Source organism: Electrona antarctica (genome assembly GCF_951216825.1).
Source record: "Electrona antarctica genome assembly, chromosome: 12".
Taxonomy (NCBI): domain Eukaryota; kingdom Metazoa; phylum Chordata; class Actinopteri; order Myctophiformes; family Myctophidae; genus Electrona; species Electrona antarctica.
The window spans coordinates 41,248,289-41,276,011 of NC_136793.1; the positions used below are offsets into that span (position 1 = coordinate 41,248,289).

At 44.7% G+C, this 27,723-nt stretch overlaps 1 protein-coding gene across 2 annotated transcripts in view; it reads right to left on the minus strand.

The window, feature by feature from the left end:
* Positions 1-27,399, minus strand: part of dtx1 (deltex 1, E3 ubiquitin ligase) — a 70,484-nt gene extending 43,085 nt beyond the window's left edge. For both annotated transcript variants that reach the window (XM_079515238.1, XM_079515237.1), the window contains exons 1-2: positions 27,309-27,399; positions 26,027-26,627 (exon numbers count right to left, since the gene is read on the minus strand). In XM_079515238.1, the coding sequence (XP_079371364.1) occupies positions 26,027-26,285 (259 nt within the window). In that variant the 5' untranslated portion in view covers positions 26,286-26,627; positions 27,309-27,399. The remainder of the gene's footprint in view (positions 1-26,026; positions 26,628-27,308) is intronic.
* Positions 27,400-27,723: the final 324 nt, after the last annotated feature.

The following is a 27,723-nucleotide window of genomic DNA, read 5'->3' on the forward strand; positions in this document are numbered from 1 at the left end:
CACCACATTCCATCTCGTCAGCATCACAAGTATCATTTAAGCAATGTTACATGAGAGGGGGTGGTTTAACGTCAATACTGGTGGTTTAACGTTCATTAATGCACGCATGCGATGCTGCAGGCTTGTGATTGGCTGATCACCCCATTGCAATGATTTGATTGGCTGAGCAAAGTAGGCTACATATTGAAGATAAAAGTGAGGGCTTAAAAGTGAAGACGCCAAAAGTGATTGGCCGACATGATGACGTTTGTGATGATTTGATTGGCTGAGCACGGAATGTGATGTATGGTGATGTATGATGATATGAGCCCCCATCACTTCACACAAGTGTGATTTTTACATGAGTTGCTGGTTTTAATCGCCGTAATTCAAGAGGAAATCTACACGCCATTGGCCGTTGGCGGGTGTTAATCTTGTTCTATGATGGTGTGTATTTACTTGAGCAATGCCAACAGGTCATGAACATAAATACAGCATGTTTCCATTTCCAAAACACCTCTGAGTGTCAGGGCGAGACACTCACCAGTTAAATAAAATAAACAAACACATTCATGTGGAATGGTTACTATGACAAATATACCAGTGACAATTATATTTAAAAAGAAGTTACACCGTTTGTAATCCTTGGCTACTCCCTGTCTGGAGTGAAATGGCAAATCCCACTTGTACCTTTATACTCTGACACCTCTGTATTCACCCAGAGTAAGGACAGCAGCCTACACAAACACTCTAAATGGAACATTCTGGCCCCGTCTGTGACGTACACACTCTACCACAAGTACGAGCTGGCTGTACCCAGAACAGCTGCTGAAAAATGGATGAGATTCAAGCTTTGTTGTTGTCACAGAAACGCAAAGGAAGCGGGTTTTGTTGTTGTCATGGAAGCTCCCCACAGGGGGTTTGTTATCCATATGTGACTGTTCACATTATTCCTCTTCTCTCATCAATACGAACACTAATTAACTTTGCATAGCACTTTTGAAAAAACACAACCTAAATTGATAAACTTTTCAGAAATGTAAGATTTTCTGCACTTCTAGACTGATTATACCACAATTATACCCATTAGTTAGCCTATACAAAAATGAAAACACAGAGCACAGAGGGACCTGTTGGCAAATATGTTTAGCGTGCGTGCGTGCGTGCGTGCGTGCGTGCGTGCATGCGTGCATTGATGACGTGGCCAGTTGTATTGTTAATTCAAAGTACAGTACCATCTGCATTGGACTGTACAGTATGAACAATAAATAATAAGAGCATCACCATTCTCATGCGATGAAGATGTATTGGTCAGATTTTGCGGTCCCTGTGTAGGCAACCTAGCCTGGCAGGGATGTATGCCTGGCGGCCGGGTTTGTCAACCTTTTTTTCTTTTAACATAAAGTTTTGTTTATCCAATAATTATGTTATCTTCCAACTATTTCTCTCCTGTCTTTCTGAGGACTAATTCATACTTTATCGCAGGGCGATGATAGTTTCAACAGTTTTAAAATTACTTTTGTCCAGCGACACAGTGGAACGTGGAACAAAGTATAAATTAGGCTTACGGGAGCCCAGGGTCCACTGCTCATCCCCTGTTTCACTCCTGTTTCATCTCATCTGCAGCAGCTGCCCCCAACCCCTGTACCCCCCCACCCCCACCCCAACACACTCCACCCTCCATGGGTGGATGTCTCCCCTGGACGTCTACCAACACTGTCTAACTGAACCATTCTTCACATTTTCCACTCTGCCACTCACTGGCCCACATCCTGGTCTCACACGGCTACGCTAAACTCAAGGACAGAGAGAGAGAGAGAGAGAGAGAGAGAGAGAGGAGCGGTTAAAAGGAGGGGGTGGTTGTGAATAGAGAGAGTGATTGAGTGAGAGTGTGAGAGAAAGGGAGAGGGGTGGGGCGAGATAAAAAGTGGAGTAGAAATCTGTGTCATTGAATTAGTTGTCCGTGTTGTGGACAACTAATGTTCTTCCCCTATGCTGAAACCATGGGAGGCAGGCAAGCATGCAGGCAGGCCAAGACAAGAAGCACCTGGTTCAAGCTCTATTATGTATTGCGATAATTGACAAGCCCCTCTCCCATGTCCCCTGGGATGTGTAAAGCCTATTAAAACACTGTGCACTGTGCATTTCCTTTTAACCACAGAAGAGAGGCCAGTAACAGGTTGAGCGTCAGGCTGCTCAAATTCTGTCAGACAGGTATTTAAAGATATAATCCTGTGGTCTCGAATGGCAAATGGTCAGACCTGTGTCCGAGTCAAGAAAACAAAATGGACAATCCACAATGTTATGATTTGTAGTCAATGCACTGTAATGGTAGAGTGAAGAGGATCAGGAAAGACAGGTCATCAGCCAGATTCTGACCCCATGATGTCATGATTGAATCTTTGCTTGGATGTGGTCAGCGTACCTACTGGCATAGTCACAGGGATAACCTTTTGATGTGGAATAGATTATATTGTGCAAGTTTAAGTCGTCTGCATCGCAATTCCCCCAGGGGATGGTTTATACAAAATTTAAGAGCTACAGTGAGTGAATGAATGCATAATTAAACTGCAAGATGTCATTACGTCAGAGTCTGAAATTATCACAGCATGCTGGCTGTAATTTTTATCCTGATGTATACATTACAGTACACTTGGACAATGTCCTCCAATATTAGCCCCACCATACAAAATAACATCATCTGGCACCCTAGTTTTGGATTGTGACAGGGGTGTCGGGCGTGACAGTGGAAGCAGTTTTCATTTGACGCGGTTCATCAAGTTCTGTTCCTACAAATGAGCTGCTGAACACTACAGAACCCCAGTGCAGACATAAAAGATTATATTCAGTGCATGAATTATCATCATATAGCTTTCATAATCTCTCGCCTAAGAATAGTGAGCGCCCAATGAATATTCTAATACATACTATACTGTATGGAGCAATAGTGTTTGTAATTGGAGTGCGTTTGATGTTTCTCCATAAAGCCCAGAGCATAGCTTGAAAGAAATGTTCACTTTCATCTCTCAAAAAGGGTCTTCACAAACAATAAACCCGAACCGGGTATTAGGGAGGAGGAAGAGACACTGTAGAGGGGAAACAAAGATGAGTCACGATCATGAGATGAAACATACTGGGTTGGGTGGGGGGGGGGACATCCATCAAATACGCTAAGTAATGAATATTTCTTTTCTACGCATGTAACTGAGGCCTGGCTTAAACCAATCCTGTTCAAAAAGCTACCTGCACATCAAAGTTCTTGAGAGATCTCTTCAGATATGTGAGAGCCTAATCTGCTTGTTAACGACTAACTGGAGATCAGAGGGTAGTTTTAAGCCGGTTTAAAAGCATTATGTCACAAATGTCCCTTGCTCTGTATAGCTCTTCAACCACCAGATCACATATTATAGCTAATTGCTGTGCTGAGATGATATTTTAGTTTCCCCCAGAATGCAGCTTAAATGCGACAGTGCTGAGTATAGGGTCTTAAGATTCCCTCAAGCGACCTCATCTCTTTGTAGCTGAAGTGATGGATGAGCGGGAGCTGAGGCAGCACAGGTGGTTGGGGAGAAAAGGAGGGAGAGAGCGAAGCAAGGATGAATGTATGCATGGATGAGGGATAGAAGGGCGAGAGACATGGGGGAGGGGGAGAGAGCGAAGCGAGGATGAATGTATGCAGGGATGAGGGATAGAAGGGCGAGAGACATGGGGGGAGGGGGGCAGAACGACAGGAGAGAAATAGGGGTGTAAGGAGACAAAGAGCAATGGAAGTATGGTACAGATGAAAGGATATAGGGAGAAGGAGATGGTTAAGCAGCAAACAAGGGAAGGAGGGGAGGGGATGAGATTGTGATGGAAGCAAGAAGGGAAATGGGTGAGGAAAAGATGCTGATCAAGATGGTAAAGTAAGAGCTGAGATTGAGGGAGGGAGGATGGGAGGGAGGAAGGGGGGCGAGGATCGTGGGGAGAGGGCTGGGTATTGCAGGAGGCGTGTGAGGAGTGTCTGCCAACGGAGGATAAAAGGAGGATGTCTCACTCTCGCCCAAGCTTCCAATGTGAACACTGCAGTACATCAACTCCCCCCCAGCTCACTTCTGCCGCCAGCGAGACACAAATGCACACATGCACACACACACACACACACACACACACACACACACACACACACACACACACACACACACACACACACACACACAACCCCGTCTTCTTCGCGGGTGCTCTCCCACACCCTGCCCCGGGGATCTGGCCAGTTACCATGAACTTGTGCAGAGCTTGCAGTTACGGTGGTAATGCGAGAAAAAAAGAAAAGAGAGGAAGAAAGACAGAGCAGTACAAAAAAAAAAGAAGAAAATGAAGTTAGTCGTCTCCACCTGCCAGCTGCCGTGCTGCAGTGATGCAACAGGACCTGCAACAACCTTCTTCTGACTCTTGCATGTCATGAAGGAGACTCACTGAGTCAGTGCGTGTGAAAATAGAAATGTTTGAACATGTGTTTGTGTGCATGTGCCAAAGTGTGTGTCTCACACCAGGAGCAGTCAGTGCACTTACAGTAGTGTATTCTTTGTGCCAGTACGTGCATGTGTACAAGTCTCACTTTGAATAGTGGGCTCTGATTGGTCACCCACAACTCTGGGGTGAGCGAAATGTAAGTGCCAGACAAATCTCCCCAGGGATTGTTTTTCTTCCTGTGACAGATTTGTCTGGTTTCCAGGCTATGTCAGTACCATGTGCGTACACTAGTATTGTGTTGGTGTGCATACATGAACGAGTGTTTCTTTCAGTACCAGTATGTATAGGTGTGAAGGCGTGTACTGTATGTATACATGGTGTGTGCATGTGTGTTCGCACGCACGCATGCACACACATGCATGCACACACATGCATGCACACATGCACACAGCTGCAATCTTCGTCTCAACATGACACAGGACAGGACTGCCTCTGGACAGTCCAAGAGTTGCGGTAAGCAAGATACGTTTACTTTTAGCAGTCAGTTTTCACACATGGAATATGCAACGGTACTGCAATAACATTTTCTGCAGATGTCACAGTCTGGCTTATGCACACACTCAACGAGGGTTCCCCTAGATAGACTGGCAGAATAGTTATTTATTTTAAAACATTTTGCTGTGAGGTATGATTCAGGTGTTCAGTTTGCCAATTAGTTTGGAATTTTGCCTGGTTGCGGCTGTGTGCTAAGGAGGCCATGTCATATCTTTACCCATCCCTGACAGTTGCCAACAAGTTTCTTGTACCCAAAATGCAGAGGAAATGTCTTACTCTATTTGGGCACTGGTCCAATTTTCAGGTAGTTTTGCCAACTACGTACAAAAATATTTTAAATATTTAATATATGCAGGCTTAATCCCCTACCAATACAGTCTGATGTCTACCTTGTCCCATATGGTGACACAGCATAGTTACTGAAATGTTACAGTATGTTTTACCTATTGCCAGTGTACATTTTCTACGTTTTATTCTAGCAACATGCACGTTGTGTAGACAGAACCGCTGTGGAGCACATTTAACGTAGATTCTGCAGGTAGAGAAGGACTAACTTTTGTCTTGATGCAGTGCCGGGCACTTTGGTGGACTGTTGTTATCTTTGTCTCATGGCCATCTGGAGCTACACAAGGCTCGGCGAGAGGTTTGTCTGACAGCTGACCTTGCATCCTTGCAGACCTCATCTCTCTGTCATCTATTTAATAAGGGTTGGGAGTGACAACTATAAGCACAGCCGCCCTCCAATGCCCCTCTCCCCTCACCAACGCCTGCAGTATATTTATCTGTGACAGGACAATATTTCTTGTCAGACGTCACCCAGTGAGAGATCCCAGAGAAGAAGCAAAAGCATTCCGTTTGCTCAGCAGAAAGCCAATTGAGAGGTGCACTGTATCAAGTCAAGGGACGTATACAGTACGTACAGGACGCTACTCTACATGAAACATAAACAGCTACATGACTGTGTCAATCAAATGCACTGCAATCATGAGCCATAGAGGAACCATAGAGGTCACTGAATATAAATGGATTAAAAGGCTCTGCTCTCATCACATAACAATAGCACAAGGAACAACCCGATCTTCTACAAGAAGATAAGGTTCTCACCCACACGCACACACGCACACAGACACGCACACACACACCGAGACAGACACACAGACACGCACACACACACCAGTGGCGAAGCCAGAACGGAAGTCTAGGATGGGCCTGGCCACGAGCGGATGGGCATGTGCGTGTGCTTGTGGGTCGCACGAATAATCTGGTTTTGTCCGTATTCCTATGCGGTTATTTTGGCCTATCCACGACGAATATAGAGAAGGTCGCCCCAGAGTGACAGCCAGGCAGTAACAACACGCACGCACGCACGGACGCACGCGCGCGCGCGCGCGCGCACACACACACACACACACACACACACACACACACACACACACACACACACACACACACACACACACACACACACACACACACACACTAACTAGCCTACTGTACATTCAAAAGCTTCAGCAATAAATATAGCCTTTGAAAGCATCAATGTGATCACAAAAAAGCTCCCATTCCACTACCTGTTGCTGATAGTGAAGAGGTGCCTGAAGATTAGGCACGTCATCAGCAGAGCATTCGATAACAAAAGCATAATCCTTTATCTTTATCGTCACCGACCCCCCCGAGAATCTTTAGTTTATCTGATTGTTCGACAAAAGGCTGGAGAGGTGGCTAGGTGAGCTACGGGAAGTGTAGGGAACACTAGTTTGTTCGAGACAGATGAACAATGGACTGGACTGTGTGAGGAACAAGGGAGAGGCAGTGGAGCTAGTGGAAAGTGAACACTTGTTTGTTAGGCTGGGAGCTTATGAGTAGAGGCAGACTCGGAGCAAAAATGCCTGTTTATTCGTATTATGTAAGACGATCACGCAAAAAACACAACAAAAAATATTGTATTGAAAAAAAGAAAGACATTATGAAAATGATTCATGTATTTATTTACCAGTATTTAAAAAAAATATATATGTTAAAAAAAATGCTAAATCAATAGGGTGGGCCAGCAAAATGGATCAGCATCTCCAAAAATTACGTGAAGAACATGTCACCATGGCCGAGTTTCAAGCCACCATCTGTCGTATCTGATTTTACCATTGTACACTGTACAGAGACTAACCAAAACTGGAGAGCAGAAGAGAATTTGAGACGGTAGACAGCTTGACGAGATGTTCCTTGGTGGTTGTTTATTTCGGAGTACAGCACAGCACAGCATAGGCACACACAGGAGCCTGGCTGGCCACAGGTAGTGACCAGCTCAACTGACCAAGTAATCGTATTCTGCTTAGTTTTTTAAGCAGTTACATGAGTAGAGGGTGTCGACAGAAAATGCATACACTTTAGAGATAAATCCCTTTCACCCTGTTCTTGCATGTCAACAAACTCCTTTAGTCCTATAGATAAGGTGATAGAAAAAATATTGTAGAATTATCGGTTCCCAGATTCCACAAACTATTTTAAGAAGACCCCGTATGCTGTAGGTTACCTTTGATCTCAGATCAGCAACACCCTCTGCAATTTCCCACCTGCAAGTTCCGACATTCTGCCAGTTCCTCCCTGATTCCTTTGCCAACCCTCTGCCATTTCCCAAATGCTCCCATTTCCCACCTGATTCCAGTTCCCAATCCCACCTGATGCCAGTTCCCACCTGATGTCATCGTGGCCAGTTCCCACTTGATGCTGTGTGGGAGTTCAGACTTCTCCAGACTGTGCTGAATAACTGCTAGCTTGCAGAATGTCTTGAGACTAGGACTCAAGTCCAAGATGTACATGTACTGGTCTTCACAAAAGATGACGACACAATCTCCTACCATGCAACAGCCCATACCAGACTTCTTATACGGACCTTTCCCTTTGGGCTCGACCTTCTTCCAGGAGAAGGTCTTTGTATTGAACTTCCACAGATCATTGAAGGTCTTGTGGCAACGAAACATGTACAGCTCTCCATTGTAGGCAAAGGCTGCATGTTCAAAAGAGCTATAAGGAAGAAGCTGTGTAGAAGGAGTGATGCTCAGCCAGTTGTTGATCTCTGTGTCAAACACTCTGATGTTGTTGTGGTCCCAGTTGTTGAGGTCTCCATAAAAGAACAACCACAAGCCAGATGCGGTGCTCTTCCTGCCCCCAAATACAAATATCTTTGTCCCGATAACGGTGGCAGAGTGATGTGAGGATTTAGGTGGTAGAGTTCCTCTCGTGTTAATTAAAGACCAGACCATTGTGATCGTGTCCAACTTGTACATGTCGTTGTGTTCCTGCGTCCGGGTGCATCCTCCATGGATGTACATGACCTTCCCCAAGACACAGGCTGCGTGGTCGGACCTCGCCTCTGGAACGGTCCCGGAAACCTCTGTCTTAAGCCATTTGTGGGTGTCGACGTCAAATGCATACAGTTGGTTATCGCGAGCAAACCCGTCCCCCCAGATGTAGACGATATCCTCCACCAGCACGGCTGAGTATCCTGAGCTAGTGTGGGGAACCTCAGAGGAGTTCTCCCCTTGTCTTCCAGTTGTCACCGGGGGCAACTTCACCCAGAACAAAGCCACCGTTTAAGATGTACACGCAGATCGGACTGCATGTGTCCGAATGACGGGACCTTCCATCGGACCCTCTGAAGGAATACAGCTTGTGTCCTACGGTGACTGCAGCCTGACAGGAACCAAGTGGACGTACCGTCCAGCACAATATCTCTCACAGCGGATTGGATCAGTCTTCTGTTGAACTGTAAATATAATGGACCACTATACTGTGATGTTCCGTTGAATGCTGACTAATTGGAATGCACAAAACCCCATGCAAAGTTTGGCCAATCAAGTGAGCTACTGTTTCTCCATGTCGGGTCCAAGGACTGCCTGGGGGTCCAAATGGACCATAACGCTCAGGGCCCTATTTTGTGTGCAGTTTTTGTGTGGTTACACCGACCATTTCAAGCTTTTATTCTTGCATAAGTACAGTATGATGATGATGATGTATTGAACCACATCACAGGGAGCGCAAGTAAGTTGATTAGCAGTATACTGTGGTTACTTGGGTCGTTTGATTCGTATGTCCCGTAGCAGCATATGACGTGATGAATACCAATGCCAGGGTATAACTGGCTCTAGATGGTGACGTAATAATGATATGTTTCAGTGTATGGTGGATTAAAGGTAATGCCCCTATGTATACAATGCGTATGTAATCTGACACCAATGCCATATCAAGCACAAATGAATCATTACGTCATACGCTGCCACGGGACATACGCATCGGAGCACCGGACAAAAAACATTACGTTTACCTCTGGTAGACACGTCCGATGGGTCTCTGAGGCTTTCTTCAGTGCTGTTCTTGCCTTAGCAACTTTAGGGCTGTCAGAGGTGGACTGGTACTCTTTTGCTTCTTCGGGAGAGATTTCAAAGTTGTGTCTTTAGTCACTGCAGCTAGAGTGGGTAGGGTGGTTGCACGCACTGCGTTTTGTGGATCTGAAAGTAGTAAGCTATCACTAGCTGTCAGTGATACGGACGAAATATTCGGCGGCAGTGTGCAAACTTGATTGGCATAAAGTAAGGTCCATTTTTGAGTGGTGCAACCACTCCAAGGAACAGCAATGTCCATGTTAACCTACCTATGTGTTCATGTGTCCGTTCACCTACCTATGTGACTATGAGCACCAGTACCAATGAGTACCAAAAGTGGCGCTGTTGTGCCAGAAACAGAGAGAGAGAGATAGTGCTGCACTGTTGCCTGCTAATGAGAGACAGAGAGAGAGAGAGGGGGGGGGGGGGGGAGTTGCACCACTCAGTTCACACGGGTGTGATTTTTTCTTTTACGTCCTCCGAAATTCGGTCTGATATTCAGCCAAAAAAACGCACCAGTGTGCAAACACCTTTAACAACTTAAACAGTAAACCTTATTTAAACCGGAGTCCCCCAGGGGTCTATAGTTGGTCCCTTTTGTTTTTCCCTCAACACCAACAAATCCCTTTGCTGAAAAGTTGTAGATCTGCTGTTTGTTTTAGCTGAATGTTCGAATATCTATCTATCTACAATTGAGAAGTTGTACACGTTGTGCGCGCACAACTTTGTGCACAGTTCGGGTGGCCAAGTCATAGACCGTCACATATGCGGAGTATGCGGAAGTTACATTTTTGCCTGTGCGTTGTGGCCGCGATGTGTCACTGACTTGCTAGAGTTCAAATGGTTAAGCCTGCTTTATACTCTGACCTCATACAATGATGGCGTGCACCAACAATAGCCGATCTACTGTGTGCTTGTGGATCTAGCCTAATATATCTATAGAACTCCATATTTGGAGCTGGCTGATACATCGAAGTCAGACACCAGGGATTCCATATATGGCTGACTCATTGTGACATCACTGGGACGACTCAAGCATTCTAAGATACCAGGTACAACCACGATTTCCAATGCTACTTATCTCCCCTCAGCACAGGACGGGACACACAGGAGGACACGGAAGAGGACAGCGGACAGGACATAATAGAGACCTCTTTGACTATATATCTATATAACACTTGAACTTTAAGTCCCTCGACCTCTGTGCCGATTATCACCACTTGACAATACTCAGGATACAGACTCATACTCCTTTGGCTTGAGCTACTAGTTGCCTAGTCTTAGACAACCAGTCCCCTTTCCTTTTTCATTAGAGGTTGCACGAGTTGGACCACCAAGTTGGACCAAAAATAATGACAGATGGTGGACACACCATTAATTAACAGAGTTGTCATATTTATCGTTAATATACCTTTACACAGACAATACATCTGAAGCAATGGATCTTGGCATTCGGAAGTTACAGACTTCAATTGCACAATATTCATTTGTGTTGAACCAAGCTTCAACCTGTTTACACAGGACATCAGCATCTCTAAAGCATCCACGTCATGGGGACTTATTTCTAGCAACTATAAGACAGTACAGAACTCAGCCAACGCATAAGATCGGCAGATGGAAGCATCTTCTACCAAATGAGGCACCCAAGAAAAAGAGACAGCTAATGAAAGCGATCAGCACAGCCACGGATACAGAGTACCCCACACTGAACGTTATGGTGTTGGGGTACGACATGACCGTGGTGGAGCACTTCTCTCAGTACATCCACAACCTCTGCAACAGGCTGGGCGTCAAAGTGCAGGAGAGCTATGCATTGCCCACCAAAAGCACAGACGTCCTGGTCATGCAAGAGCAAGGCACCAAGATGTATGTCGACTCTGTCCTCAAGACTCACAGGAGAGTTGTACCGCTCTGTCATCTCAGCGCCACATTGTGCCCAACCTTTATCGATGTCCTTTTGAAGAATCAACCTGAGGGTGTTCAGGTATCTGTAAAGGAGCATACGGAGGCTGACTACCATGCCCGTTTCAAGACACGTCCAGAACTAGACGGACTCATGGCACAGCTCAGTCACAAAGACTAATTTGCTGGACGGCAGGAATCGATCAGGCAAAACTGCTCCGAGAGCTATCTCATCTGTTGAGCTACAGTAGCTCCCAGATGATGCTGTCATGCGGCTCACCAGCCTCATCGACACACCCTCTCAAAGGACTGGTCATGACATGAGTCATTCCTCCTTATGGACGTTTTACTACGTCAAACAGGCTGCACAATCCTCCTCCTGTTGGCTGTTCCCCCATGCCTCGGACTTCCCTTTCAGGAGTGGTTAGAAATCTTTATACCTTAAAGGCCCTATAAATCCAGACCATGAAAAATATAAAAAAGCAAAGGGTCGTATCGTAGTGTTAGACAATCTGCCCCTGTTCCTTATTCATAATAATAATAATAATAATATTAAACCCTTATTTGTATAGCACCATTTATGACATGAAATGCAGCTCAAAGTGCTTTACAGAGCAATGGAGAAAAAAACTAGAAAAAGTGCCCTTCCGGGCACAGGTCTCCACCAGGAGGATAGGAGTGTGTGTGATGTTTGGCAAAATGTTTAGGAGGATGTTTTTTTTTATTTGTTTTTGCAACAATTTTCTTCATTTTGTTGAGAGCCAGATCACTCATAGCATCTCTGAGGATAGAATTCTGGATGAGCAGGACATGTGCAGCATTTTGTACAAAACGGGAAGGCAATGTTAGCCAATCAGTGTACAATCTGAGAAATCCAACAGACTCGTCTTGATCACATGACTACAGAGAGATCATGTATTTCTGTAGCCATTTCTTCATACGCCTTTGATGGCAATTGGATGATTTGAGGCATTTTGTTCCAAAAATGTGTTTTGCAAAAATCAACCTGTTGGTGGCGCTATAACAGGCCAATGTGAAAAGGGTGGGATATATTCCTCAGCCTAGTAAGAAAATGTGTGAAAGATTTCACGTAAATTGCATGGTGCGTTCATGATTTGAGGCTATTGTTCAAAACGGGGCAATCTTGCAAACTGTGAAAGCCAATTATAGGCAATTAGGATGGAATATGAAATATCAGACAGATCCGACTTGAGCACATGACCATAGAGATACTGTGTAACGATTTGTGAGATTTTTGGACAGAATCTGGAGGAGTAATATAAAAAAATGTGTTTTACAAAAGTCGGCCTCCTGGTGGCGCTATAAAAGGCAGATGCGGAAAATGCAGGTCAAAGGTTTGTCCTTGGCCTCTAGGGAGTGTGCATGCAACGTTTCACGCAGATTGATGCAGTTTTAGGTAATAAATGTGAAAAGCTGCCTCATGGTGGCGCTATAACAGGCCGTTCTGGAAAATGTGGGGCAGAGGTTCATCGTTGGCATCCAGGGAGTGTGTGTGCAAAGTTTGGCATCGGCCGGGTTAACGGTGCCGGAGATTAGCTGTACACAGACGGACGGAAGGAAGGACGGACGGACGGACACACACACACACACGGACGGACGGACACACACACGGACGGAGTGCAAAACATACTCTCTCCCCATGCCTTCGGCCTGGTGGAGACAATGAAAAGAAAAGAAAGGCATAAAAGAACATTAAAATAATAGCAGTAATGCAAATGAATAACACCAAAGAATTTAAAAGATCAACTAAAGGCAAGAGTGTAGAAGTAGGTCTTGAGGCTGCTTAATTGTCGAAGGTACAGTGGAAGTTTGTTCCACGCAGTCGGCCTGTAGAAGCAGAAAGCTGCTTCACTGTGCTTTTTAGTTGCCGCATTTTTTAGGCACAGCGAACAGGCCAGCAGTGGAGGACCTGAGGGGCGGTTTGGGACATGTAGGTAGGAATGTGCGAGACCATTGAAAGCTTTATAAACAAGTAAAATCATTTTAAAATCAATCCTACAAACAACCGGAAGCCAATGCAGTGAAGCTAAAACCGGAGTAATTATGTTCTCATCTTAGTTTTAGTTAAAACTCTGGCTGACGCATTTTGGACAAGTTGTAATCTGTCAGTTGTTTTCTTTGGCAGTCCAGAATTAGTATTTTTTAAGTATTTTCTACAGTACTTTAGTTTACCAAGGTTTCCCCCCAGCTGAATCACAAACTTAATCACCATCCCAGAAGTGATGTGATTTTGTTTATTTTCCTTTTTAGGCCATTTTTTTTATTAGACCAAATACAGTCTCTGCCAGATAGAGTACACATGATAAATTGTACTCTGCCTCTGTACTCTGCCTCTACCTTGCACACTGTTTAGAGAAACGGGGTAATCTTTGTCGGGTCTCCTGAGAACCACCTTGTGCTTGTCGAGGCTAAATGTCAGAGGCTTGGTGTGAAATCGGGGTCATGTCCTCATTGGAGAGTTTGCTGTTGGAGTGCTCTAATGTCTTCATCAGCTTTAGCCTGAACACATAAGACCCATCTCCACCTAACAGTGTTAGGTGGAGATGGGTGGAGGTGTTGGGGGCGTTAAATCCTAGAGATTTTATTATTTTACAATTCCAAAATGGAGCAACAAGCTCAGCACTTTCCAAAAGTCAATTTTTCTCTCCTTTCTCTCACTGTAGAGGTATATCAACACACATGAAATATGATTGGTTGGGTTACAGGAAACTCATACCTCTTAGCTCTCATATATATCTATGTTTTGTACACAAATATACACGTATACAGTACAGGCAGAACACGTCATGCTCTGGAGACTCTGGATAAGATATACTGTAATAGCCGCAAGGAATTTACATAATTTATTCAGAACAAGAAGAAAATGTAATTATTTATGATTCTGCGCAGGCTTAATTATTCTATAACAGATCAGGGTCAACTTTGAAAATGTATTTTGCATTACCTCTGTATTACTATTGCATTACTCAAGTGCATTCATCATCAAAACAGAAAAACAATAACTCGGTAGTGGGAATGATTACAGGACGTGTTCCAGATTCATTGCTTTGATTCATCTGTTAAGGCTTCCTTGTGAGCTAATTAACCATCTTGCTTCACAGAACACTTTTCGTCATTGAGAAATGTACCATTCCAGGTGACTTTTATTCCCTTTCATGTTGACAAATGTCTCCATGAACAGTGGTGGACAGTAACAAAGTCCAATTTGTTGAGTACTCTATTTGAATAATTTTCTGTAGCATTCATGTAGTTAGTGTCGAAGTGTCCTTGAGCAAGACTCTGAACCCTTAATTGCTCCCGATGTGCAGGTTGGTGCCTTGCCTTGCACCTTCGGTGTATGAATGGGTGAATGTAATGCAGAATCTATGTAAAGCGCTTTGGATAAAAGTGCTATATAAATGCACCATTTACCACTTTACTTGAGTATTTATATACTTGACTTCAGTTCAAAGACATTGTACTTTTGACTCTTTTACAGTAGGCCTACTTCACCCAAAAAAGGGCTTATTTTATAGCAATTACAGATTTTTTTTGTCGCATTCCTAAGCCAATAATTTGATGACCGGGTCATCGGTCAATAGGAAATTCTCTGAAAGACTCATCAAATTATTGGGTTCATGCGACAAAAACACGAAAATCTCCCTGAATTCAAGTCTTTATGGGGTGCGTAATTGATAGAAAATTGTACTCTTTTGGGTGAACTACTCCTTTAAGCCCTATTTAAAATATTGTGAACATAGTAGTTCAAGCTGTCACAACGTGACATTGCAACTTTCACTTGTAATGGAGTCATATTTGACCAGTGGTGTACTTTCACTTTCAAGTACTGGGTTGAGCACTTGAGTCCACCACTGCAAATGTCTCCATGAATCAAAGGCATCCATGCGAGGCATGGAACAGAGCAGAGGCGAAGCGCCACTTCTTGAACCTGATGAAAATTCACCTTGAGACACGAGTCAAATAAAACCACAGAGTACGCTTGCAGTCATTATTAATGAAACGTCTGGGAGCTGAAGGCGCGGCGTGCCGCTTCGTTGAGGAGCGACAAGGGGTCTCTGCCAAGAGCACCTGGCAAATATTATTCACCCCACAGGCTGTTGCAGGATGTTCCCACCGCTGACCAATCACAGGACTTGGAGTCGCACCAACAGCCACAATTTAGAAGCATTTACAGGTGACAAAGGGAGAAAAAGAGAGTGGAGGGAACAGGGGGGGGGGGGGGGGGGGGGAGAAGCACATTGATATTCTGCTGAGAGCCCGGGCTGCAAACAATCAAAATAAGTGATTGTTGTCCTGTGGGCTGGGTAAGAGACGTGTGTTGGGGAGAGTGAACCCCAGGTATTCTGCCAAGCTATTTGTGTGTGCGTGCGTGTGTGTGTGTGCGCGCGCGCGCCTGCGTGCTTGGATGTGTACTCAACTCTAGCCTTGTCGCAGTAATTCCTTCACTCATTTTCATTAGTCTGGGGGATAGCCTGTGAGCGCTGGGCTGCTGGCCTTGGAGTCTCCAGAAGTATATTTGGATATACACGAGTCAAACAAAGCGATCGCTCTGCAATCACTCAGGACGTCAGGAGCATTGTTATGTACCCCTATTATTGCTACCACACAATGGGCATCAGAGCTGCAACTGGGTTGTATATAGGACAATTAACAGTAGTTTGGTCTGAAAATGGTTTAAAGGGACATTTCACCGCTGGAATTTGAATTTGGAATTTGAAATGTGCACCCTATGGCCAGAAAAAATGTGAAATCTGTGTGTTTGACTAGGGTTTGACTGGATTGCTGAATTCCTACAATGAGCATAATACTTTGGTCCACTGCCTCTCCTTGTGGAGAGGGGGAGGCTGCGTGGAGGTGTGACTTGTAGTCCAGGAAGGAGGTGAGACCACATTTTCATGACAAGGTTTGGTCATGAACATGGCGTCATGATGAAAATATCTAAAAACACATATTACCACATACAAATCCCAGGATAGTGTTTCTTGTGTCCTAAACATCATTAAAATAGATCTGGTTGCAAAAGAGGCCCTTTAATCATGCATGTACCAAACATCAAGGTATTTTAATATACTGTAATAATAAAATAAAGTATAGAGTGAAAACTACCCTTTATGTTGCTTTATGTTGCGTGAAAATAACCAATTATAGACACAATTGTAAAGATTCAAGTATATCTTCTTGAAACTGTCGTGTATTGTAGTGTCATGTGAGTGTTGATCACCTACTCCATATGTTACACAGTGTTAAGTACAATAGAATGAGTACTTTATGTAATGAGCATAATTAAGCCACAGTCAGTTTTGCTCTTAACGCAAGTAAACAAGTACTCAAAACGAGTATTTTGAGTAGGAACCCTCTTGCTTTTGATTCAGAGTATTTACAGATTACAGTATGTTTAAACAGGAACAATGATGATCATCATAACCTTTAGATGCTTTTGAAACCCTCCTCCTCAACTGATGGCTGCTAGGTTGTTTTTTTTTTAGAGCTTTGTCACGCCGGGTTTGTATTGTTATATTTCCCTTTATAATGCAGGCTTTGGAGTGCACAGAGAAAGAGAAAATGCTGAGACCCGAACAAAAGATGTGCACGTCTGTGATCTACATGGAGGGTGATCAAGGGAGCTTTAAGCTATAGGCTCTCAGCAACCACTTGCAGCCAAAGCTGTGTTGTATAGTTCAGCCCAGCTCTCAGGACAAACAACACCTTCTGAACATGGTTGACCCCGTACTGTACCCGGGTGGATCAAAGACACCCCAACGCCAACATGACAAGTACCAGTACACTAGGCCTGTCACCATTTTTACATAATCACTTGATCGCAATTATTTGAGATAACCACAATTATTTTTCGCATAATATTCACCAGAATTGTTTCCATGTACAGTAAAAACAATGTTGAAAGATTTTCATACTTTTTCAAACATAAAAGAAAAATCACACCCGTGTGAACTGAGTGGTGTAAGCCTGTCTGACGTAATGAAATCATGTCTGACGTAATGAAATCACACCCGGGTGAACAGGGTGAACATAGCAACCATGCTCATTTTTTGAGCACAGACTAACAAAGCCAGTTGTAGGAGGAGTGAAATCACACCCGGGTGAACAGGGTGAACATAGCAACCATGCTCATTTTTTCTGCACAACAAAGCCAGTTGTAGGAGTGGTTTACACCACTCAAAAATCAGGGAAATAGCACATCTACAAGATCACAGCGCATCATCACAGCGCATCACATCATAATTTTTTATCAAAATTATTTATTAGTATTAAAATGATGTGTTTTGGCTATAGTACTGTACATTATTTATTTTGATTATTGGCAACAGTCTTTGTCGTTATACATGTCCACTAGGGGGTGGTAATTGTCATCCACTGGGATCCCTATATATAACTCCCCTGGCAGGGAATCAGCGAACCCTCAGGTCATGTAATGTCAGCAGTTTCTGTCAAACAGCTGCATATATACAGTATAGATTCTCATCGTCAATCAAATTTTGCGATCGTTTCATTGACTCAAACAACGATGACATTTTTATGGACAAACTGACTTTGTCCAATAAATCAAACTGATGGGATGGCATGGCCATCATACTTATCCATGGCTGTCATGGATGTCATTCTTACTATTCCAGCAAATACACTGATGGAAAATGCTCCAGCACAGTGTTTGCCAAACATAATATCGTTGTGACCCATTTTGGTTCCCAGATCAGTTTCAAAAGTCAGTATGGGTCAAAACAAGTAAATATCTCACAACTCACGTACCCTGTTTTTAAATTGACATTCCTACTTTTTTTAATTATTTTTTATTAAAATCTAAAACAGTTTTGTGAAAATAGCTAATTAAATCTACAAGCTTGTACTGTAGATTGTAGAGTTCCACACAGGGTTTAATTGATCGATTCGTAATGTATTCTTGTAAATTTGGGTACCGTGAAGACGGCCTCAAGAAAACTGTAACGCATTGTGTAACAGATTGTGAGGACTCTAGATGGCTTTTTTGAATTGATGGCCTGGTATCCATGGACTGTCCAGCATGGCAATAAACATACAGCTCAACATCCCCTAGGTCTGATAGGATGGTGTTATTAGCCCACAGCTGACTTACACCAACATACTAACATACAGCTCAACATCCCCTAGGTCTGATAGGATGGTGTTATTAGCCCACAGCTGACTTACACCAACATACTAAACCTGACATGATACTCTGCAGTCTGCACACCTATGCATGCATGCATGCATGCATGCATGCATGCATCTACTGGTGGATGTGGTGGCAGGTGCATGCATGCCACCACAGATGCATGTGGTGGCATGCATCTACTATTTTTGAAAAATCGTGAAAAAACAAACAAAAAAAAACACTTATTTATTTATTTTTGAAAATAATTTGGGGACCCCCCAAACTAATTTGGCGACCCCCCGAGGGGTCGCGACCCACGGGTTGAGAACCCCTGTCCTAATGGGCTGAGCTGCAGTAGATTGTTTCTGATCTGTCTGACCCTCCCAGATCCACTCAGATAAGGAGTGCATGGATCGGCTTTAAAGTTGCTTCTCGATGAAGGAGTAAGATATCCACTTCAGATGTTGTAAGAGGTGACTTCACTGGAATAGAAGTTGAGAGGGGACGGTGTGGGGGATGCTCCCTGTCTGCTCTGCAGAGCATGTCGACCACTTCCCTGTTCTTAAATTGAGGATGGATAATACAAAACACTGATTTTATATTTTGAAATATATATTATATTTTATATAAATGTGTATGTATAATATGAAAAGCACAGAAAAGAGCTACAGGCATTTGTCTGGCAACTTCATTAGTTCATTATCGCTAGATGGGAAGGAGCACAAAATACAAAAGAGAAAATGAGTGGGTTTAAGAGAGAGGGGAGGAACAGCAAAACTCAATCCCTCTCATGCGTGTGTGTGCGTGCGCACGTGTGTGTGTGTGTGTGTGTGTGTGTGTGCCTGTGTGTGAGAGAGAGGGAGGGAGGCTGTTTGTGTGTGTCTCCCCCTCCTCCTTCACAGTCAGTCACCTTCCATCAGGAAAACATTCTCTCTCCCACACGTCCTGCTGCATGCCTGTCTTCACCTCCCTCTGCCTGTCCCTCCTCTCGCCACACTGCTGTCCACTTCCTTTTCCCCCTCGGTGGTATTACAGCCAGCTATGATGACAATGTGGCCTTCTGGAAATCATCGCATCTCAGGGTGACTTTGGAAGGTTCTGAAGCTCACGTCGCTTTTAGATTTTATACACCGACGCACAACAAAGTATAACTAAATCAGGCTTATTTAACTACTGAACTGTTGGAGGGTAACAAGAACAAAACTGTGTGTGTGTGTGTGCGTGTGCGTGTGCGTGTGCGCGGTAGTAGTAGTCACTGTGGTGCATAGCACTGTGTCTACCACAGTAGAGGGCCAAATGAGTACAGCACCTGACCCATAGCACGTACACGGCAGGAACCCTTTCTAGAGCTTCCTCCCACATACCACCAAAACACCCCTCACACACACTTTCAGTACACACACACACAACATTACACACACTCAGCAAGTTACAGGCAACAGCCAAATCCCAACCAACTAAACATGAAACAGACACAGAGCTGTCGTCGCTTTCCCTTCAGGTTTTCATGCTGTAATTAGTCAGAAAAGGGCCTTTAGGGTCGGGGAAAAGCAGGTCAGAGAGGAGAGGCCGTTCTCACGCCTCGTACAGCGAAAACAAACAGCAGGAACAAAGCCCTGCTTGGGCCTTGGCAACACAGCAGCCAGACGCTACTGATAGGGGTTTATCTCTGCAGTCGCACATAGCTCTCTCTCACAACACCACAGCCACTAGACTGGCCATAGAACTAGGCCAAGGACCCCTTAGCGAAGAGAGAGATGAAGCGGTGAAGGAAAAGGATTATAGTCTAGTCTAGTAAACTTAGTCATGTCAAGGAGTCGGACCCACAAACATTATTTGTATTTGGCAGTAGACCCCCATCTGAAAAGGGTTTGTGCCAGGAACCCCCCATACAATAGCCTATTTGTGTTAAAATCTTTCACAAATATTTAACACCACACTTTACTTACTAAAATTATTATAGCATCCAATTTTATATGTAGGCCAAATCTTGTGTGTCTGTTAATGCCTGTTAAACCCTTTGCTTGTTTAGTTTAGATTGCTTTTCAGCTCTATATGAAACATAAATGACATATAGTGTTTGTTGCAAGTTTGATGGAAAGGTTACTGATTGGAGTGCATACTGTAGTCATTTGGTTAGCCTTTGTTAGGGTCAAGTTGCTTTATCAAGAGTTGCTTAATTTGCTGTTGACCAAAGTTGATTTGGTTTTCTTTGAGTTATCAGTTCTTCTGATGAGTGCTGAATGATATGGATGGCCAAGGAGCAAGGACAGGAGAATCAACTTCTTCAGGTCAGCTTATGAGGAGCTGATGGGTTAATTGTACTGCACCATGTCCCCTTTGATTCTGGGGAGGGCAGGGTTAGTTTTAATTTACTATTAGAATTTTTGAACAAAATGTGTTTTTCATGTTTCAATTGTATTGTAGTGTATTCCCTTTTGTGTTGGTAGTGGTCTGATCACCCACTATTATATGTTCCCCTCATGTCTCATTTTGGTTAGGTCAGTCATGCTGTGAAGGGAGTTCTTTTCAGTCCCTTGATGTTGACCTCATTTGTTTTGGGGCCCAGATTTTTGTTGGAAAAATATGTGCTGCTTTCGGAACTCGGCTAAGCCTTGTTCCTGCAGCAACGCTGTCGTGCCAATAATCATGGTAAAGCACACCGTCTTGTGTAATATTGCTTAAGTACACCCCCTGGACATGACGCTAGTATGTCGCAGGGATTTACCCCAATCTAGCTCTGGTCCATAGCTCTAATGCCGTTGCATTTAGAGCTATGGACCAGAGCTACCCCAATCCAACCCTTGATGCTGGGTCTCATTTTTCAGATTGTTTTTATGACTGGGCAGGGGATCGAACCCCAACCTTCTAGTCTCAGGGCGGACACTATTTTTGAGTGGTGCAACCACTCCCTTACGGAGCTATGTGTGTGGCTGGGTTGGTACCTGGCTGGGTAGCTGGGTGCCTGCATTTAGAGCTATGGATCAGAGCTATACCCCAATCCAACCCTTGATGCTGGGTCCCATTTTTCAGATTGTTTTTATGACTGGGCAGGGGATCGAACCCCAACCTTCTAGTATCAGGGTGGACACTATTTTTGAGTGGTGCAACCACTCCCTTACGGAGCTATGTGTGTGGCTGGGTGGGTGCCTGGCTGGGTAGCTGGGTGCCTGGTTATGAGCACGAAAATAGCATGGTTGTTTTTCACCACCTGTGCGCAACCTAACACACACACAAACACACGCACATATTAACTGTATATATGATGATTTCGGGTGTGCCAGTACAGTACAGTACAGTACAGTACAGTACAGTACAGTACAGTACAGTACAGTACAGTACAGTACAGTACAGTACAGTACAGTAGATGGAGCCCCACACGGTAACTCTGTCATTTCTCTACCGTTTCGGACGTGGGGCGGCTCGGCACCCTGGCTGTGATCCTGTGGGTCTGGAACTTCCAGGGACCCCCCGGGGACCCCCACACAGAGTTGCACCACTCACTTCACACAGGTGTGATTATTTTAATTATCATTATTTATTTTTTCTGGGGCTTTTTTCCTGTATTGATAGATATGTAGGTTGACAGGAAACTGGGAGAGAGATGGGGGGAAAGACATCGGGAAAGGTCATCGGGATCAGGACTCGAACCCGTGTCACGCTGTCAGGATTACCAGCCTAGGTGCCTGGACCGCTCGGCAGACCCGGGCCAGGGCGGACACTCTAACCACAAGGCCACTGAGCTGGTGGACCATTACAGGTCTGTAACTCTGAGAGTGCATGTACAAATGGACCGGTGAGACGCATTTGGTTCCATTTGTACACTGTCCGAGTTAAATGGCCTAACGCACATCAAACTCGAGTTTGAAATGAAAAAGGTTGAGAATCAATTATCTAGGGATGTGTAGGCTAAATGGCTTAACGCACATCAAACTACATGGGGGCTTGAAATTAAAAAGGTTGAGAATCAATTATCTAGCCTTCTTACCAGCCTTTCTGAAACATGGAAGCTCTCCATCATCAGGACATAGAGGAGGTAAACAGCGAAGAAACAGGACAGCAGGAGCCATGGCTGCAGTGTGAAACCTATCAGTGGTGATGCATGATGGAGATGGTTGATAAGCCCGTGTGTTTTGCTCTGGCAGTGGGCAGAGTGAAAGGGGATCAGCCCACAGCAGTGTTTAGAGGTTCAAACACCCCCCTGGGGGAGGGGAATGGATCGATCCTCCCTGGCCAGTCGCCACTCCTCTCCCTCCCTCGCCTGTAGCTAGATATACATATAATGTGCGTGCGTGCGTGCGTGCGTGCGTGCGTGCGTGCGTGCGTGCGTGCGTGCGTGCGTGCGTGCGTGCGTGCGTGCGTGCGTGCGTGCGTACACACACACACACACACTGAGATGAGCTTATGGGTTAGCTGTGTTTTGAGCGGTGCAGAATACAGATGTTTTCTAGATGGACTGCTTTCCACAGAGAGGGCCCCTGCTGCGGTGTGTTCTGTCGTCATGATGCACTAATTAGAGGGCACGGTGGAGCTGCACTAGAGCTGCTGTCTCATTAGTGAGAATGGTCTCTGCTCCGTTGGGGCCCACATCCCACCCATAGGAGCTCCTCCCAAAGCCACTGGAGAACAGAACATTCCTACAACGCCTGCAGGGAGAGGACCTAAACAACCACATAGCAACCACAACTGGCGTAGTGCTCTACTCCATCTCTTAAACATTAAGAGACAACATTATACGCAGAGATGCAGAAATGCATCTCTGTGTATTGTGTACATAATTATGCAAAACCACCACCACCACCACCATGCACGCGCGCGCGCGCGCGCACACACACACACACACACACACACACACACACACACACACACACACACACACACACACACACACACACACACACACACACACACTCAGTACAATCCTCAGGGCCATTTGGTACATTTATATACACTATCAGAGTTAAATGAACACTGAGGATTTTACAGCATATTCCCTTTCCAGCTCCTGCCAACACCACACAGCTTCAGAGAACAGGACTGCTGGCTCACAGGCAAAAGAGGGTTTCCCAAAAGGGGCAAATGCATACGCCCGCAGAAGGACAAGTGGCTGTGGTCTTGACCGGCAGTCCTACAAATGGCAAACATCCTCTGTGAAACACAATCCACTGCCGTTGCCCGTCGCCTGGAAAGTGGGTGTTCCCGGGAGCTCGGATCAATGTGTTGTGGAATGGCTGTGACCTGCTTGCGTTTGGAGATGAGGAGGACGATGAGGAGCAGGAGTAGAGACAGTGGGTGTCTGGGCCACCGTTCGTCAGGCCCCGTTGTGACAGTTTTATCCCAGCTGAGGGGGGAAGGTAACACGGCGAACAGCACAATGAGGAGCGATAAACGTCAGGCCTGGCCCCAGCGTCGTGGTAATGGCTGACAAACGGCTCACTGGCTCTTCTCATAGCCAGTGGGTTGCACACATGCATGCATCTCTGTGATCAACTCCGTCGAGGTGGGGTTGGGGTGGGGTGGGGGGGGGGGGATCGGAGTGCAACAGCAATGAGTTAATTCCCGCAGGGTAGGCGTGCACGCTTTGGCCTACAGTGACAGCCGTGCTGTGACACTGCCTCGCAAATTATATTCACATGGAATAAAACGGTTCCATAGTGAGCAGCGAGTGGGAGCGACAGTAACAATGTAAAAGCATAAAGGATTAGGTTTCCATGTCTTGTAAGGGGACAGGGTTCTTGTGGGAATGGTGTTCATGGCTTTCTATTATTTCTATACCAAGCACTTGTGTTATATATAGTATAATACAGTACAGTATGATTGTGGGTGTTGTTGACTCCATGCACTACCACCTACCTATTAGTACCGACCTTTTAAGGATACAAATTACAAGCTTACACTTGCACAGTTGCACTTACACAAGTCAATAGGGATAAGTCAATCAGCTAAATATGTAAAATATAAATGCAGTGTGCTTGATAGATTTCTGACAATTCGCTTCATAGACAGCGTTACCACTCTAGATAAGGTAACAACATGTTGTTTTTCCGCACCAGACATGCCCTGCTCCCTGACTACCAATAGGTTAAAATAGAAAAAAGAAGGTTTTGTCCAGATCGATCCACCCATCCCTCATTCAAACACTGCAAAAGGGTGTCTTAATGAACCAAGACGTACTAGTATGCTATTGGGTGTTTTCTTTTTTGAGGGGCGCTAGCCCCTCAAAAAGGACTAAAGTTTTAGTCCTCAAAACAAACATTGAATTTCTCTTTATTGTCTATGGCGTTTTCTTAAACAAGCATCATTGAAAGACAAACATTAAAGCTGTATATAGGAGGGGCTAGCGTCCCTCAAAAATATAAACCAGACCTGCTTCATTTTGATTAGTAACATGTGGGACAGTTGACTGGTAAACTGGTAAAAGGAATCATGTGACACAGAACATAAAAGTGAAATCAGTGATGTCATTGGGATACACCTAAATGTGAACCATTGAGTTACAGTATCTGTCCTCATGGTTTAACAATCCAAAAGGATTTATGATAATATCCAATAACTACCAAACACTGAGGAATAAAAGACTATGCCAGAGCACACATTTGTGTGATAAACGCACAGTTGCCTTGGCTGTCATGACCTTTGGCAAGGTCATTGCATTCCGGCAGCAGCAGCACAAAGAGTCACTATACAGTCAGTGTCTTTGTTGCATTTGTGGGCAGAGCAGAGACCTCTGAGTGTTCTCTGCTGTTGTAGCAACGTGTCTCAGCTCAACCTGTAGCTTCATCTACGTAAGTCCCGGAGGAAGATTTGACCTGCTCTCCCTTATTCCTTGGTTACATAAGTTTTCGTGTCGGAAACATGAAGCGAGTTACTCAGTTGTAATTGGTTGTACTGGGATATGATGTGTATAATTGGCAATGCAAGGAAAAAGTCTCCCATGTAAAATTATATCACAATCCAACAATGACGTGCATATTCCTTCACATTCCCAGTGCGAAGCAATGCAACCTACCATCCCATAATATTTCTTGAATGTGTAGACAGATAGAATGCTACAGGCAGGTGAACCACTTGGTAATCTGTGACCCATGACAACATATACAATTGGAGCTGCAGTGTTTTTGAACAATAAACTCTACACACTGTTGCATCTTTGAGTGGCCATGTCAGCACAAATTTAGAATCAAAATGGGAAAATTCTCATTCTACTACGCCACCGAAATGTGGAATGCCCTGCCACCATCCAATAAAGGATGTGGATCACTGGTTTCTTTCAAAACTGGCCTGATAAATCAGGAGACTACAAGGGGAGGTAAATGTAAATTACCATTGAAAGGAGGTGCCATCGTTTTTCCTCTTTCTCCTTAATTTGTACATAATGTATGTCGATGAATTGAATACATAGGACCACAATGGAAACAAGTCCCCGGGACTTTTTTGTGTTATCCTTTTAGCATTAATGTCTTACTGTACCACGTGCAGTTTATATTTCTGACTAATAAAGTAATCAATCAATCAATCAATCAACCAATCAACCAATGTCCTTGGAATCATTTTCATCCCCATTCAAGACCATGGGGACAATGGCTAACGGTTTTGCCATGCATCTTACCTGTGTCCTGTCGGAACTGGTGCATGGACTGCAGGTCGATGATGTAAGGCGCAAGCTGGGCATCCACCTGGCCCAGAACCACGGTCCCCCTCACGTCTCCCTTCAGCACGTTCTCAATGTGGTGGCAAACGGCGGCGCTGTAGGGCCTCCACCGCCCGTGTTCGTTCAACCACTCCCAGACCACCACCCTGGCCAGGTTCTGTGGTGGGTATCCTAGCCCGTTGACCGATACCAGAACGCCAGAGCCTGGACGAGCCATCTCCCCTTTATACTAATCAGCCCTGTTCCAAGTGTTGGTTGGCTATCTGTGCTGCTGGCGCTAAAAGAGCACAGTGACCCAATCGGTCAACAACAGACACACCACAGCATTCTTACACCACGCTGACCATTAACAGCCTGTATCACTATGATGACGTTCTTCAATCATCTGGTGGTGCTTCAAGGAAGCAGCTCTTCCTTGAAGAGCCGCCTCTCTCCACAGGTACTTTCCAGCGTCTGGCTCGTTGATCAGCCAGAAGATCAGCCTCTCCTCCTGTGGCTGGTTGTAATATAATGGTATAACGTAGTCCTCAGACCTCCTCAGCAAGCCACAGCAATTTCTCTAAACAAATAAATAATATTAAAATGAATAAAAGCAAAATGGAAGACAGGTAAAATGAACAATGGGATTCCCCCCCCCCCCCCCCCCCATGAGAACTGTATTTGAATAGAATTAAGTCAACTATATAGTACCTCTGTTTCAGAAGGGGGGGGGGGGGGGGGGGGTGCCAAAGATGAAACTCATAAGCTCAAGTGCCTCAAGGTAAATTAATTGTTTACTGTACAAGTAGTGAGACATAAAGTAATAGTAAAAAGAGGTGGTTATGTGCTGTTTCAACAACATAGCCGATTCATTGTTTTGAAATGTTAATAGAGACACCACTGCAATTCCAGTAATATCAACCGATTTCTTTAAACAATGCAAATTAATACGAAGGCAATGGCATTTTTGCTGCTTTTCATCTGATTATATTAAACAGTCGTTAGACATGCTATATCCCCATGCTATGCAAATTCATCACGCACATTGTTTGTGTTCAATGTATTTATGTTTGTCGACGTACGGACCTGTAGGTTACGGTTGTGATGACAGGATGATCTGTCAGGCAGCCTAAAGGTAGTCTGTCTGTCTCAGTCGAATATTTTGCACAAAAAAGAGGCGCAAATCTCGATAATATAGTCAGGCATTTAGCATTATGCATCTCGCAAATCCTTAAAACCATTTGTTTAATTTAAGACCTACCTCTCAGTGTAGATAACCTCATTGATAAAGCGCTATTGCAGGAAATCGACAACGCCGTTGTTATACATTTCCACTGTGTATTTTCCATAGACTGCATGCATGCACGCTCGCTTCGGTTTGTTACTCCGCTACGTTTCCAGAGAAGATGCGTGCCCCAATTACAATCTCCAGGACGTGCGAGTGGTAGGCTGCTGCCACTGCTGCGTCCCGTCTATCTATCACGATGTTTCAGTTATTAGGCTATCCGGAACTAAACCTGCACAGGCAGCATATAGCCCTCCTTTAGCCGCCTATATCTGATCCAAAATTACGCACAAAGCCAAAGGTCCAGTCGCACCTGTATGGTTGTCGGTGGTTGACATAGAATTCCTCACTCTCCCGAGTCCTTTGGCTAGACGCGCAGAGCGCATCGCGA